The following is a 15553-nucleotide window of genomic DNA, read 5'->3' on the forward strand; positions in this document are numbered from 1 at the left end:
GCACCGTCAGTTTGTGAATGTTTTTTGTAGAGAATACGTTTCTACACAAAACTGAAAAATAAATAATTAATATAAAATATCTTGGGAGGAAAAATAGGAGCCATACATGTAGAGGACACTGACAAACTTGTCAACTTGGAAAGATTAGATTCTAGAGTTCTTAGTGAGAAGGGCTGACAAGGGTGTCAATGTGTTGTAAACAAAAACATGTGATCTCCGCAACAGCATTGACACATTATGTCCAGCCTCTGCCTGCTGTGCCATCCCTCACCTAAATGCTCCAGTGATTTCTGTGTTGTGAATGCGTCTGAGCAGAGAATCTCCTGCTGTGTTCTTCATGTGTGAGAGGTAAAGTTCAGAGGTAGAGTTCATGTCTGAAAACTGCTTCTGAGTGTGTATTTGAAAAGAGTGAATGGGCCTCATAGTATTTTTGTAGTAATGACAGGAGAACCGTGCTATATGAAGGTAATACGTGTACCTTTCCCCTTCCATATAAGAAATGATTGATGGAGTCAATCACTTGGAGTTTGAAATTGAGTTTTAAGATGTGTTTATGTTCACAGGGAAGCTGTGGTGTGCAAAGAAGAACAAGAGGAAGAGAAAGAAGCCGTTGTACAACACACACAAGAATGATGGTAAGTCCATTCTGTCTGTGTCTATTAAATCCAAAGCTTAAAGATATAATATGTAACAGTTCCTTGTCTAAAAATGACTAAACCTATTCTAGACCCTTGCAGCTTTTTTTGGAGCAAATTATCACTTGTTTATTCTGTCCTCATCATTGGTCCAGATTTTGATAATGAGGAGATTCTCACCTATGAGGAGATGGCTCTGTACCACCAGCCAGCCAATAGGAAGCGGCCTATTGCACTGATCGGTCCAACCAGCTGTGGACAGGGAGAACTTAGGCAGAGACTCCTCAACAACCAACCAGAACGTTTTGCTGGAGCTGTACCTCGTAAGACTCTCTCACACCCACAAACACACGCACATACAAGTGCACACACAATTCCATGTGTTTGTGGATTAAAAATACTGTGTTTCTGTGCATACATGTAATAGACACCACGAGAAGCCGTAGAGAAGGAGAGCTGGGTGGTCGGGATTACCACTTTGTGTCTCGTCAGACGTTTGAGGCAGAGCTGGCAGCTGGTAAGCTTTCAAGGGTTTTCTTTCCCATGTTTTGTCTCGGTCAGTGTCAGGCATTTCTTGTTTTTTTTTGTTTTTTTTCTTTCAGCAGAAGGTAATTATATTTTACTCAGAGCTACAAAAACTGAGAAGTTTGGAGATGCTGCTGGGAGTTTGAAAACTCTGGCACTGCACAAACGGAGATGATGGCGTAGACACTCACAACTACTTGCTGATCGGGTCCCGACGTAACCTTCACTCATTTGTCCGACTCTTGTCATATGAAACCTTCTGGAAGAAAACAATTAACAACAAAGCATTAGCCATGACTATTAGTGTACAAAGGAACATGGATAATTAAACAGCTCTTTTTGCAACTAACAACCAAATGCTTTCTGTTTTATACCGGCAGGGTCACGTCACGGCGTGTCTGTATGGATGGGGATTGAAACTGATACAGAGCCAAAATACTTGTGTGGACAGAGATCAGAGTAGTAGTATAGATGCAGCCCCAGTTTCACAGTAGCTAGAAAACCTCTGTGTACTGATAGACAGGTTATATATTGATAAATTCTGCATCAAACCTGACTTAAGTAAATGATAAGACCTTGCAACTGAGTTGTTGATCAGAACCATTGAGTGTGGCAGACCACTTTCCATTTAGATCGGTTTCTCCAACATCTATTGAGGATAAACGTCCATTTCTCCAGATCTCTCAGATAACTTGAGACTATAATGATCAAAGTGGCTGAGTGATGTTGTCTGTACTGGAACAGCTTAGAGCTGATGTATCCGTTCATGTTACAGATGTATTGTAAATAGCATTGGAGGAGAAAGAAACCCACAGCTAACATCACTAGGCGTACCCCATTGCCTTACATGCTAATTGTCTGTTTAAGATTTAGTTTGTTCACTCAGAAAGAGACAGAGTTTATTTTATTTATTTTAGGTATGTTGCTTTCTCTTACAGACATGACAAAGGGTCATATTTGAATCATTGGTAGCAATGTTTTAGAAGTCAGTCTTCTGTGTGGGTGACATGATACACAATCTTGACCATTATGCACTAATCTACACACATACAACGAAGTACACAGCAGCAGTGTGTCAGTTAAAACATGCATGTAAACAATATGTGATTTAAAATGGCCCCAAAGTCTAATTTAATAATATTATCTGAGGAAGGAAATGGATTTGGCACATTTTTTGTACTAAAAGATACACACAATTGATTAGGTGTAAAAATGCTGAATGTAAACAAAGTTTTGCTTATTTGCAAGAGTCCTGCAGAGAATACTCTGGACATTCAGTGATGGTTTGTGTAAGAATTGTGTAACAAAATTATAACCAGATAGTTTCTAACTTAGTATTTTCTACTGTCCCCAGGGAAGCTGATCGAATCTGGTGAGTTTGAGAAGAACTTGTATGGGACCAGTTCAGACTCAGTGAGGCAGGTCATCAACACTGGAAAGATCTGTGTGCTCTGTCTGCACACACAGGTTGGTATTCACACACACACGCACACACACAGTAACATGAGAGAAAGGAACTTTTAATTTGTGTTGATTTTGGTGCCTCTGTGGACAAAAGCAGAAGTGTTTCCCCTATCACCTGTCTTAAAAGCCTTGGTCCAGACAGCATGTGCATTTGTTTTGAAGTAGCGAAAACACACATGTATATCAAGTTCAGGACACTCACCAAGAAAACACTGAGACACTGCAGCTCTCTTTAGATTGTTTTTAATGTAATGATATATAACACGAAACAGTGACTGAATCCGTTTACATCCGCTTCTCAGACCACTGTCTCTCTCTGCTCCAAATGCAGACTGAAACTGCTTTCGGATATCCACTGGACTCCACAGATGCATGTGTGAACGCAAAAGTCAGAGTGAGACGCTCTGCAGTTGCTACTGTGGATTGTATCCGCCTTAACTCCTAGTTTAAAGTCTGTATAAAGTCTGTGTGAACACAGCAGGGGATCCCCCGCTCTGTGCAAAGATCAAAATACTCAACATATTCATAGAAAAATAAAGATACATAGAATATGAACCCATTTGTCAGTAAAAAACTATATTCTAACTATATTATAACTGATTTAACATAATCATTGAGTATTAAATGTATACAGGTACAAGAAATGTATACCCCCCCCCCCTCTTGTGGGCAAATGGAACATCCCACCTGAGACAGTACCAAGTCACTCAATGTATAGGGGCATAGAGTTGGCTGGAATATCAAACCACACCATAACACACAGCTGTTTGCAGGATGCATAGCAATGAGGTAATGTATTGTAAATCTCATTCTGATGTCATCCATCTTGTTTGTAAGAAACCTGGAGTTGGCGAGGAACAGACTCGGGAGCGCTGGTCTGTACGGGTTAGCCTTCAGCCTGTAGCCCGGCTCGCTTCCCCCGCTTCTGTTTCCTCTCCCACCGCAGAACCATAGGCTTTGCCAGCCTGACTATCGTTGCTCTGACTTTGCGGGTAATGCCGTCACAGTGACAATAGTTCATAGAAAAAGCCAGTTTCTCACAGATGTTCTCATTAGCTGTTGTAGGTCATAAAGAGGCAGCAATATTGAAATAAGACTGTTTCATAACAAGTTAAAAACTCCTTGTAAGGGAACTACATAACTCGGATTCAAAGGTTGCTTATTTAACCGTGTGCATGCATGTGTGTCTACAGGCTCTGAAGGTGCTGAGGAGTTCAGACTTGAAGCCTTACATCATCTTTATAGCTCCACCCTCCCAGGAAAGACTCCGCGCCCTGTTGGCTAAAGAGAACAAGAACCCCAAGGTCCCTGATTAACTGTCGACACTGGCTCTTCACACTCTGACAAATCATCACTGGTTTTTACATTTCTATAATGTTTGCCTTAGTAATGTGTGTTTTGTCTTTAGCCCGAGGAGCTGCGGGACATTATAGAGAAAGCGCGAGAGATGGAGCAGAGCTGTGGTCACCTGTTTGATGCCGTCATCGTCAACACCGACCAGGACAAAGCCTACACCGAGCTGCTACGACTCATCAACAAACTGGACACTGAACCTCAGTGGGTGCCCTGCTCCTGGCTGCGCTGAAAACACACACACATCCTTCACAGAGCCCATTTCTACACATTTCTCAAACTGGACCTGCTTTTACACAGTGTGCTGTGCTGATGTTTATGACATAACATTAGGGTTGATGTAAGGAAAAACAGGAATGAGAGATTTTGAGAATAAAGTCCTAATATTAGTAGAATATATATATATATATATGATATTATGAAATCAAGTGTCACAACATCATTAGAAAAAGATGAGTTGCTAAAGTTGTTATTTTACAAGGAAATGTCCAAATATTACAAGAATAAAATATGAAAGTGATATTTATTATGCAAAAGCAACTATGCATTTTCTTTTAGTTTGATGAAATCACAAAATGTATTTAGGCTATAAAAATTTAGTTATAATATGCCAAGAAAACAGATTGTTATTTTGAGAACAAAATGGGATAAGTGTGGGTCGATTTTAGCGACTCAAACATTACTTGTTTTTGAACCGAACTGTCACTTTGGTATTATTGGGTTTGGGCTAAGCAGAGGTAGCAACTCATCAACAGAACATGAACTTTAATGATTCACAGTCCATTACTTCAGACTGCCTGTTATGTGTGTTTATTTCACTTCAGTTTCCTTGAACATAGTTTAGTTAGGTGCTCATTAGTTTAATGGGACGTGGCATTAAAATAAATGTCTTGTAAAAGTCCAACTCAAAAGTGAAGTGAAATATTATTTGAAATTTAAATTAAATTATTATTTCATAATTTGGGGGATTTCCTCGCAATTCTGACTTTAATCGTAACCTTGAACATTTTGTTATCAAGCTTTTCTCAAGAAGTTCTCATTTAAAAGCTGTTTTCAGACATGACCTCTGGAGAATGTCCGCGCTTTCTCCGCTGTTTGCTTTTTACACTTGAACAATGCAGCAGGAGATTCTCCGCTCAGATGTGTTCACAACACAGAAATCTCTCTTGAGTTCAGGTGAGGGGTGCTGCAGCAGGCAGAGGCAGGACGTCGCGTATAAATTCTGCTGCAACAATCACATGTTTTTTTCACGGCATATCAACGCTGGCACTCGGCCCTTATCACCAAAAACTCTCTTGACCTCTTCATCTGTGTCTTCTATGTGTATGGCACTGCTTATTCATCCTGAGATATTCTTATTATTTGGGGCTTTCTGATCATGACACAACCATTTATTCTTAAGACAACAACGTTGTAATATTTTGAGTTGAAGTCAAATTATACAATGTCCATACTCGTTTTTATTCTTAATTCTTTTTAAATTGTCAGTTTCTCATAAAACTACAACTTAGTTCTGTCATTAATCATAACACATTTCATCTTCAAAATAAGGTTTTCTGGTGATACTATGACTTTATTCTCAGAATTATTTCCTCCATGACTGTATTCCTGCATAATCTTTTTCCTTATAAAAGTACAACTTCTCCAGAAGTTAGTGACTTATAGTAACTCCATCTACATCACAGCCGTTTCTCTTAACATTGGCCCTAATACATTTTGTAGAGAATACATCCTCTGCACACTCTTGACCAGGTGTCACTGATCACACAAAATGGACACATTTTAGTTCATTGACCGACTGTCATGAAAGGGAGGGAAACCTTTCTTTTACATGACATTGTTATGACAGTTATCTCTGTCATCCTGAAATACTGAGAATTTATTTTTCTTTCTTGTTTTGTTCTTTATCAGAGATGCTGGACCTCTTTCATGGTGCCTCCTTAGACTTTACCCTGTGATCATTTAAATTATGACACACAAATCATTTTAACTTGTACACTTTTACAGTCCAGATGATCAATGTAAACTTCTGAATTTGAGTTTAAACTTCTTAATGTTGGGTTAGATATGTCAAAAATGTGCACAGATGCCCCTAGTGAGAAGTAAATGTGAAACACACACACAAACAGACATTAACATGAATATACAGTCACACACACACACATGCATTAATATACACACACAGCCATTTAGTGCATATATAAATTCACACTGAGCCACTACATTTGTTGCTATGAAGAACACACGTGTCCTTTACGTGCACACCACAGCGTGCGTTAGCCACTGACGTCCCCTCGTACTGCAGGAGTTTGGCGACGGCCTTAAACTGCAGCCTTCTGGACCCTGACTGACTGACCCACTGACCTATTGACTCACTCACTGGTTAATGTAGACACTATTGCAATAAACACTAAAATAAAACACAACTTGATATCACTTTTTACTTGCTGACTTTTTTTTCCTGACTGACCAATGACAGCTTCCCATGTCAGCTGACCTGTCTGATCACATTCAAGTAGAAGTCTGAGCCTGAGCCCTGAGAGGGACTGGGTTATTAGTTGTGTTCCTGATCGACACCAGTGCTGAATTTATGATATAATTAGTGTGCAAGCGTGTGTGTGCGAATGGTTCTGTGTGTGTGCTTGTCTGTAAAGATGGTGTAGTATGAAGTAGACCTGACACAATATCACTGTTATCACTGTAGAATATATATATATATATATATATATATATATATATATATATAGAAAAAAGCTAATGCTTAAAATAGAAGTCCAGAATGCACCAATAGAATTGCAGGTTTCACCCCCGTGCCTCCCTGTCATTGGTCCAGGAGGAAGAGGGGGGCAGGGGAAAGTGAATTAACTGTATTGAATGTAAAATTAAATTTCCTGTGTATCAGATATCACATGTTCCTGAGAGAATCTGCTTTTTGTATGAATATTCACAACGAATAAATAATAGATGGCTACAAAGTGTCTGACCTTGTGTTTTTGTTCATGATGTCTTCCATTAAATTGTTTTCCACAGGAGACCTCTCCAAGGACATGTGCCTGAAGACACAAGCAGAGGAATACATTAAAATAACAGAAATAAAGAATGGTTTAAAATCATTCAAAGTCTAATGGAGTTCGAAATGACTCTCTTCATATACTGTGGAGAACAAGATGTACCGTGAACATTCATAGTTCATTTGTTTTGTTTTTGTCAAACATGTATCATTGTATTTCAAAGGTCCAACTATCAGCTTTTTTCAGCTTTCAATTGCATCTCAGGGTGTTCATCAGTTAAAGGAACTGGCCCAAGGGTCATCTCATGACCAACATTACAACCTTAGCTCACATGAGGCCAAAGCTATTTGAGTTCACTGAAGAAGACCCTGAGAAGTGGTCGAAAGCTTAGAAAACAAGTGGAGCTTCTGGTTGAATTGATCCAGAGTCACACTCCTCTGGTGAACAAGAGTAAACTTCAGTGCTCAAAGAGTTTATCGAGGAATCCAAACCATTCAGATGGTGACAGAGCTACATGCACTTTGGTTCAGGACAGCCTCATCAGTGTCACACCAGAAGAATCACAAGAGAAAATATAAAAAATAATAATGTTCTATTCAGCTGCTCCAGTTCAATGGTCCTGATGTTGTGCATGCTGGATCACTGTCATGTTTACTGGGGCACTTTAATACAACAGAGGACTTGGTCAATGTTTTTAATGAAAACCTGTCTCATGTGAAACACGTCTATAATCACACATGTGACCGGACACACAGCACCTAACTTTTAAAACGTGATTTTACAGTTTAAGCAAGAGCACCATCAGTTATTGTTTATGACATTACTTTGTAAATAATAAAGTTAGTAATAAATGTAATAAATAGATATCATTACTTCTTCCACTAGATCTGCTTCATGACGAATGTAAAGAGGTTGAAAACTGCATTGAATCTGTTGTACCCACACTAGTTTATTTGTCATTGGACAAATATTAAAATGTGTTATTGCATTCATACTGTACATCTTGACAGAGGTATGCAGGTCCCTTTAATGCCGTGGATCCATGTACCTTGGGCGTATTGAAATTTGAAGAGTATATTCTTTATATTAACACTTCCAGATGAGCGCTGGTTTCCTCACTAAATGAGACAGAAAAACTACACCTATGAATACGTATTGACTGCTAATGTGCCTAAAATGACTTATGGTGTACTTGTGTATTTTACAAGTTGGTGTGTGACATGAGGAGATTTGCTCTCTACCAGAGGAGAGTGTGTGGCTCTTAAAAGAGCCTTTGTGTCGGTGGTTTCCATCAGCTTTGCTTTACTTGGACTTGGGGGCCTTCTCGGTCTTCTTGGGCAACAGAACAGCCTGGATGTTGGGCAGCACGCCGCCCTGAGCGATGGTCACTCCGCCCAGGAGTTTGTTGAGCTCCTCGTCGTTGCGGACGGCCAGCTGCAGGTGGCGGGGGATGATACGGCTCTTCTTGTTGTCGCGGGCGGCGTTTCCAGCCAGCTCCAGGATCTCAGCGGTCAGGTACTCCAGCACAGCCGCCAGGTAGACGGGGGCGCCGGCACCAACGCGATGTGCGTAGTTGCCTTTACGCAGCAGCCTGTGGACACGACCGACGGGGAACTGGAGCCCAGCGCGGGACGAGCGAGTCTTTGCCTTCGCTCTGGCCTTTCCGCCGGTTTTACCTCTGCCAGACATTATGGATGAAGTTTGTTTCCTAAGACACGTCAAGAGAAACTGCTGTGAACTGCTCGAACCCTCCTTTATATATCCGCGGATCGAGCGGGACGGTTCATGCCAGACCAACCAGAATAGAAGCCTCCAGCAGAGCAGCGGAGGATGGACTCCACTTTCCTCCAATAAGCAGCGAGTACCCCAGGAGGAGCCTCTCACCAATCAGGACCCGGGGATCTGAAGCAGCGTCACCATTTCACGGCTGGCTCCGCAGTTTAAAAGCAGAGTGTCGCGTCTCTGTCTCACATTTCCTCCCGATCAGAGAGACCAGTAACAAAATGGCAAGAACCAAGCAGACTGCGCGTAAATCCACCGGAGGCAAAGCCCCCAGGAAGCAGCTGGCCACCAAGGCTGCTCGTAAGAGCGCCCCGGCCACCGGCGGCGTGAAGAAGCCTCACCGTTACAGGCCCGGTACCGTGGCTCTGAGAGAGATCCGTCGCTACCAGAAATCGACGGAGCTGCTGATCCGCAAGCTGCCCTTCCAGCGCCTGGTCAGAGAAATCGCTCAGGATTTCAAGACCGACCTGCGCTTCCAGAGCTCCGCTGTCATGGCTCTGCAGGAGGCCAGCGAGGCTTACCTGGTCGGCCTGTTTGAGGACACCAACCTGTGCGCCATCCACGCCAAGAGGGTTACCATCATGCCCAAGGACATACAGCTGGCCCGCCGCATCCGCGGAGAGAGAGCTTAAACTGCTGCTGCTCCACTGACGATAACAACGGCTCTTTTAAGAGCCACTTCACTGCACTCAAGACAAAACTCCTCCGCTTCTCTCACTAGTTACTGACTGTTCATACATATAATACACTGTAAATAACTGACTAAAGAATTTACAGTAATTATCTGGAAAATAAAGTTACTATTCAATTATTTTCCAATATAAATAATTTCTGTAAAGTAATTACAGCATCGTACAATAAATATTTGCACAGGTTTAAAAAACATTTAACTATTTTAGTTTTACAATATTATGTTTAACAGTTTTTTATTGGTGTTATTTGGGTAATCTATACAATTACACATCACAAATCTAATGGTTATACCCCTACCCACAATAAGACCCACCCACCCCCAGCCAGCCTACCCCATGCAGCAGAAGTACATACATTAAGACAGAATCTAGAATGTATATGTATATATATATATACACATATATACAGGAATATTGAATTATTACAGTACAATTACATACAACAATGCTGCCAGACAAAGCAAAAAAAATAAAGAAATAAAGAAAATAAAGAAAATAAATTAAAAAAAATAAAAAAATATTAAAAAAATAAAAGAAGGGGGGAGAGAGGGGGGGGGGATGGTTGCCATCTAATCTTTCTCTTGTAGTGGGCTTTGTATGCTCTCATAGTACGACAAGAAAGGGGTCCAGGTTCTCTCAAAGCTCTGTATGGAACCTTTCAGAGTATATCTGATTTTCTCCAGTTTCAAGAAAGACATGGTGTCTCTAATCCATCTGCTGAATGTGGGTGGTGTTTGTTCCTTCCATAAGAGTAGTATCAGACGTCTGGCAAGCAGAGAGGTGAAAGCTATGACAACATGGGCCCTGCCCTTAAGAGGACGAGCTTCATCAGTAAAGCCAAAAATGGCACATAATGGGTTTGGAGGGATGACCACACCAAACATTTTAGCGTAAGCATGAAAGATGTCTGCCCAAAATGTTCTGAGGAAAGGGCAGGACCAGAACATATGTATGTGATCAGCTGGTTGACTTTTACAGCGGGGACAAGAGGGGTCAACATCAGGGAAAATCTTGGCAAGTTTAGCCCTGGTCCAGTGAACTCTCAAGAGGATTTTAAGTTGAATTAAGCTATGTCTAGCGCATGGGGATGATGTGTGTACTAGGTTTAGCGCAGCCTCCCATTGATCCTCTCTCATTACTTCCCCTAGGTCTTCTTCCCAGAGTGTTCTAGTTTCTTGCAGTGACTGGGGGGAGATGTTGCAGATTTGCTTGTAAAGGACTGAAATTAAGCCTTTACGGTGCGGAGACAAAGTGAGAAGATTGTCAGTTGCGTTATCTGATGGTAAATTTGGAAATGAGGCAATGTTTTTCTGCACAAAATGTCTTACTTGGAGATATCTAAAAAAAATGTGATTTTGGCAGGTCAAACTTCTCAGAGAGTTGTGCGAATGATCCAAATTTCCCCTGAAAAAAGAGGCTAAGTGTGGAAGTAATGCCTTTTGCCATCCAGATTTTAAGGTAGAGGGTGGGAAATTGTAATTATTGACAATTGGGGAGTGAATTGACATTGTAGACAGGTTGAAATGTCTTTTAAACTGTGACCAGATTCCAACTGAGTTAAGGACAATTGGGTTGGAGAAAAATCGGGTATGTGGGGTCAGAGGGGACGGAGCGCATAAGACAGAGCGCAAATGGACCGGGCCACCTGTGCACTCAAGATGTATCCAGGCCTCACTGCTGTCAGGTTGATAGTCCTTCATCCAGAACAATATTTTCTGGATATTACAGGCCCAATAATAATACATAAAATTGGGCAAAGCCAAGCCAGCAAGCCCTTTGGGTCTTTCAAGCGATTGCCTTTTAATCCTGTGTGATTTACCATTCCAGATGAAGGATGCTATGCATCGGTCCAAAGTTTAAAACATTTTTTTCCTTATCAAGATGGGAATGTTTTGGAAGAGGTAAAGAAATTTTGGTAGCACAATCATTTTAATTAGGTTAACTCAGCCGACTAAGGAGAGTGGCAGGCTGGACCATCTCACCATAAGTTTTACAATATTAATTGAACAGCAAACAGTTGTTAGTATTTCACAATACTATATACAAAAGAGTTTACAGTAAAATATTTGTTACATTAATAGCTTTGCAAATAATACACATTGGAAAGTATGCAGACTAAGACCTGGCTTGCTATTAATCTAATATTTATTAATATTGCTACTTTCACTTCACCTGTTAAATGGAACCAGAGTCAGAGCTGCAATGAAATAAAATGTTTATTTTAACTGAGTTGAGTTCTAAAATACATGTGTAAACTTTAAGAACCTGAGATGACCTTGCTTTTTCTGAGAAACTGATCTACTCAGTGCAAACATTTATCAAACAGTTTAAGTTATTTAAAAAGATGCCTTTAGTAAAACACTCCAATTGTTTTGAAAGACAAACATGTCCCCCAGGGATTGGAGCCCGTATAAACAAGAGAAACATAATTCTACCAGTGACATTACAGGCCTTCATCAACAGAACATTTATACCCCACTGATATAGACTTGTAATGGAAAAGGTTAAGTATTACTGAATGCTGTCAACACAAATATCACTAGTATCAGGACGCTGTCATTTCACTGCAATTATATTTGCATTGATGCATCTTACAAACAGCAACATTGTTTTCCAAGTCAACCACATCAAAGTCCTTTTCCCACTCGTTTCTCTCCTAAAATGAGTTCAAAAGCTCCACAGCTCCACCAAAACCCGTTTCCCAGCTGCTCCACATGTTTGTTCAGAGAGACCGAGTAAAAACAAGCACCTGCTGATGATCCCTTTGTATTAAAGTCAAGTTATTGTGCAGGCAGCAAACACAAAGTCTGATCTCATGGTCTGGCTAAAATCTAATTTCCTTGTACCACTCAGATGGAAAACCATCTGGTCCTGCTGCTTTATTGGGTTGCAAATTAAATATTGCACTTTGGATTTCTTCATTTTTTATTTCACTAATCGGGAGCTTGTTTTGTTCTTCCTTCATCTCAGGTATCTGTTTTAAATATAAGAATAGATATCATGTAGTTTGCTATTTTTCTTATCTATTTTCATTTTCAATTATGGATTTAGTTTTTATACATTTTCTCTATTTTTTTTTATCTGAATGTTATTGCTCCATTTAGTATTTTCTCTGCTTTTTTAAACGACAGTCGTAGCCTATAATGTCCCCCCTCAGGACCACTTTATATGCATGGCAAAGTCTTGGTGAAGAAAAGAAACTTCCAAATTTTCATCTAAAAATAATGATGTTTTTTATTTAATATCCCGATGTTCAGTCTCCAGGTTGTGGTGTTTTCAGATCCTATAGCTAAATCCATATGAATTGGGCTCTGATCTTTCAGGTCCATTGTCCCAATATTTCAATTGTTCACCAAAAGCCTACTGTGACCATTAAGTGTTCCCTTAACATTTAGAGCTGTGTATTTATCAGGTTGCTTTAGTTCAGATTGTTTTAAATGATACTAATGTGATACTAACATCAATAATAATAACATATATACTTTCAGACATCTTGCATTTCTTAACCCCCCAAATGTTCCAGTTGAGCTCTACAGTTCAACCTCTGTCAGCAGCAGAATAATGGACTCATGAACGTGGAGACACTCCCACGTGCTGTTACACTGACGCTCAACATTCAGCCAATGACAGAGAGGGAACGGCACAGATAGATTTACATGTGATGTGTTTAAATACAGCCTGGCCACTGACGTCTGTATTCTTTTGATCGACTAATATCGTGACGATGCCTGAACCAGTGAAGCCTGCGCCCAAGAAGGGCTCCAAGAAAGCGGTGGCGAAGGCCCCCGGTAAGGGCGGAAAGAAGAGGAGAAAGTCCAGGAAGGAGAGCTACGCCATCTACGTGTACAAGGTGCTGAAGCAGGTCCACCCCGACACTGGGATCTCCTCCAAGGCCATGGGCATCATGAACTGCTTCGTGAGCGACATCTTCGAGCGCATCGCCGGTGAGGCCTCTCGTCTGGCTCATTACAACAAGCGCTCCACCATCACCTCCAGGGAGATTCAGACCGCCGTCCGCCTGCTGCTGCCCGGGGAGCTGGCTAAACACGCCGTGTCTGAGGGCACCAAGGCCGTGACCAAGTACACCAGCTCCAAGTAAACGACTCTAAGGAGACATGACATCAAAGCAACGGCTCTTTTAAGAGCCACACACTTTCTCTATGGAGACAAACTGTCCTGACTCTAACGACATGTCCATTAATAGTAAAACATCCACTTATAACTAATACTGTAACAGTGGTTTATTAGATCATGGTTGAATTTAATAATCAGGTTTCATATTGAAAGTTATATTTTCCTGTGTCCACAGGGACAATATATTAAATGTGTTAAAAGGACTGCTGTATTTGTATAGTGCTGTAATACATTGGCGTGATGCTTTTTGTGTTGAGTGTGCTACTGATTGATTTATGATCTTTTTAGTGGTCTCAACATACCCATATATTATGTAAGTGTGTGTACACATCTAAGCAGGGCCATCGTCATGGTTAGAACCACTAGTCAGAATAGGGTCAGAGAGGTTTACATACAAAGGAGAGTGATTATGATTTGAAAGAAACTTAAATCTGAAAGACTAAATTGCTATTGATTTACACTTGAGCACTGGGTGTAAATGAGTGGGGGTCAGTTGGGGGTTACTTCAATTTATTTTCACAGAAGATCTATTGATATTTGCAGAAAACATTATTTCACAAACCTTTTTTTTTTTTTTTTTTTCTTTAAAACCAAATGGAGTTCATGTAGCATCCATTTTCTTTTCAACTTGATGCTAACATAAACTACAGGAGATAAAATGATATAAATATTCTAAACAATTTCCTAAGATACTGTTGATATCCCGTGGTTGTGACACAGGAAATATTAACGTTAACATTTTAATACTCAGACTATTAAACGTGTCTGCAATGGATGCACTCTGCATGAATGGAATGTGAGAATGGATCCTTCAGAGTGACTGCTGCCCCTGATATTGGCTGATTTTAATGAATGTCTCATGGGATTGACAAAAAACTGGGAAACTATGAAACCTTATGAAATATGCAGGTGTCACTAAAGATCAATTTGGCTCTGATAGGATATATTCAGTTTTTCTTATGTGGAAATAATCTTGTTTTAATCATTAAAAAATATTTGTATCCATTTTATTGCACATGAATGTTTGAAGCCTTCTCTGTGGACTTGATGTTTTAGATGTATTGGGAAGACTGTGATAGATTTGATATAATAATTAAATTGAAGGGGATAATCATGCTGAATAGATTATATAAATATCCTGCATAACATCTATATTTGAAAATCGTTTAATTTTTTGACCCAAAGGCAGTTTCAACTGCTGGACGTGTTTTGTCCCATGTCTCAAGAATCAGTGATCTGTGTTGTTCATGAGGAGAAGGTGGTGATAATTGTATTTGTAAAGAAGCTCATGAAATCATTGCTCCTCAGAGTTAGAGGAATAGATGGATCAGTAGAACTGTGACTCTCTGTCATCTCTCAGTGCTTTCTTGTTATATATCAGGCTATCTTTCCAGGTTAGGTGAAAATCATCTTGGTTGGTGGAACGCCACTTCCTCTCCAGCTTCTGTGATGTCTGTTTTAAAACACGTATTTGATAATTATACCATGGAGCTAATCTCCTCTGGTTTACTTTCTTATTGTTCAGCAGGGCGACAGTGTCAAGGGTTGTTTGTAATGAGGCTGCTGTACATTTAACAAAGTTATCAACTAGTGTGGGAGTGAAGTTTTGACAACTGTCATGTATTGTACCGACACATGGCTGTGACTTTAATGTCAGAGGAATCAATTCTTTAAAGTTGTTTACAGTATTATCAAGCTTGACAAAGATATCTTTGTTCTGGTTTGCTTACCACTCTCTCCATGTGCTTGAGTAAAAGATGGAACGAGTAATGTTGACTACACTTCCTAAATCTGTGTTCACATTTATTTATTCATAGTTATCTAGATACAGGGGGTGGCTCACCTTACCCACTGGCTCTACTTACCCAGTTGTCACCCACATGTGTTTCTGCATAGACTTGAAGCGTAGTTAATAGATATCTTATACAATCTCTTTCCTGAACCATATTTCTCTTAG

General features: G+C 40.3%; 4 protein-coding genes and 1 long non-coding RNA gene across 6 annotated transcripts in view; 3 read left to right on the plus strand and 2 right to left on the minus strand.

Annotated features, from left to right (window-relative positions):
* The window catches only part of mpp5a (membrane protein, palmitoylated 5a (MAGUK p55 subfamily member 5)), a 35706-nt gene extending 30790 nt beyond the window's left edge, over positions 1-4916 (plus strand). For both annotated transcript variants that reach the window (XM_034576580.1, XM_034576581.1), the window contains exons 12-17: positions 564-635; positions 791-958; positions 1063-1152; positions 2515-2627; positions 3818-3928; positions 4033-4916. In XM_034576580.1, coding sequence (XP_034432471.1) covers positions 564-635; positions 791-958; positions 1063-1152; positions 2515-2627; positions 3818-3928; positions 4033-4209 — 731 coding nt within the window. In that variant the 3' untranslated portion in view covers positions 4210-4916. The remainder of the gene's footprint in view (positions 1-563; positions 636-790; positions 959-1062; positions 1153-2514; positions 2628-3817; positions 3929-4032) is intronic.
* A 160-nt stretch (positions 4917-5076) lies between these two features.
* Positions 5077-11916, minus strand: LOC117756313. The gene is made up of 3 exons (XR_004612775.1): positions 11905-11916; positions 8830-8833; positions 5077-5569 (listed from the first exon to the last, which is right to left on the minus strand). It is a non-coding gene; the product is annotated as an uncharacterized LOC117756313 (long non-coding RNA).
* LOC117756255 (histone H2A-like) lies at positions 8264-8715 on the minus strand. Its single transcript, XM_034576679.1, has one exon. The coding sequence runs from the start codon at positions 8675-8677 to the stop codon at positions 8291-8293; it is 387 nt and encodes a 128-aa protein (XP_034432570.1). The 5' UTR covers positions 8678-8715; the 3' UTR covers positions 8264-8290.
* On the plus strand, positions 8992-9449 carry LOC117756239 (histone H3). The gene has a single exon (XM_034576660.1). It carries the CDS (start codon positions 8992-8994, stop codon positions 9400-9402), a length of 411 nt encoding a protein of 136 aa, XP_034432551.1. The 3' UTR covers positions 9403-9449.
* A 1268-nt stretch (positions 11917-13184) lies between the features above and the next one.
* LOC117756268 (histone H2B-like) lies at positions 13185-13573 on the plus strand. The gene has a single exon (XM_034576692.1). It carries the CDS (start codon positions 13187-13189, stop codon positions 13559-13561), a length of 375 nt encoding a protein of 124 aa, XP_034432583.1. The 5' UTR covers positions 13185-13186; the 3' UTR covers positions 13562-13573.
* Positions 13574-15553: the final 1980 nt, after the last annotated feature.

Source organism: Hippoglossus hippoglossus, chromosome 22, assembly GCF_009819705.1.
Source record: "Hippoglossus hippoglossus isolate fHipHip1 chromosome 22, fHipHip1.pri, whole genome shotgun sequence".
NCBI lineage: Eukaryota > Metazoa > Chordata > Actinopteri > Pleuronectiformes > Pleuronectidae > Hippoglossus > Hippoglossus hippoglossus.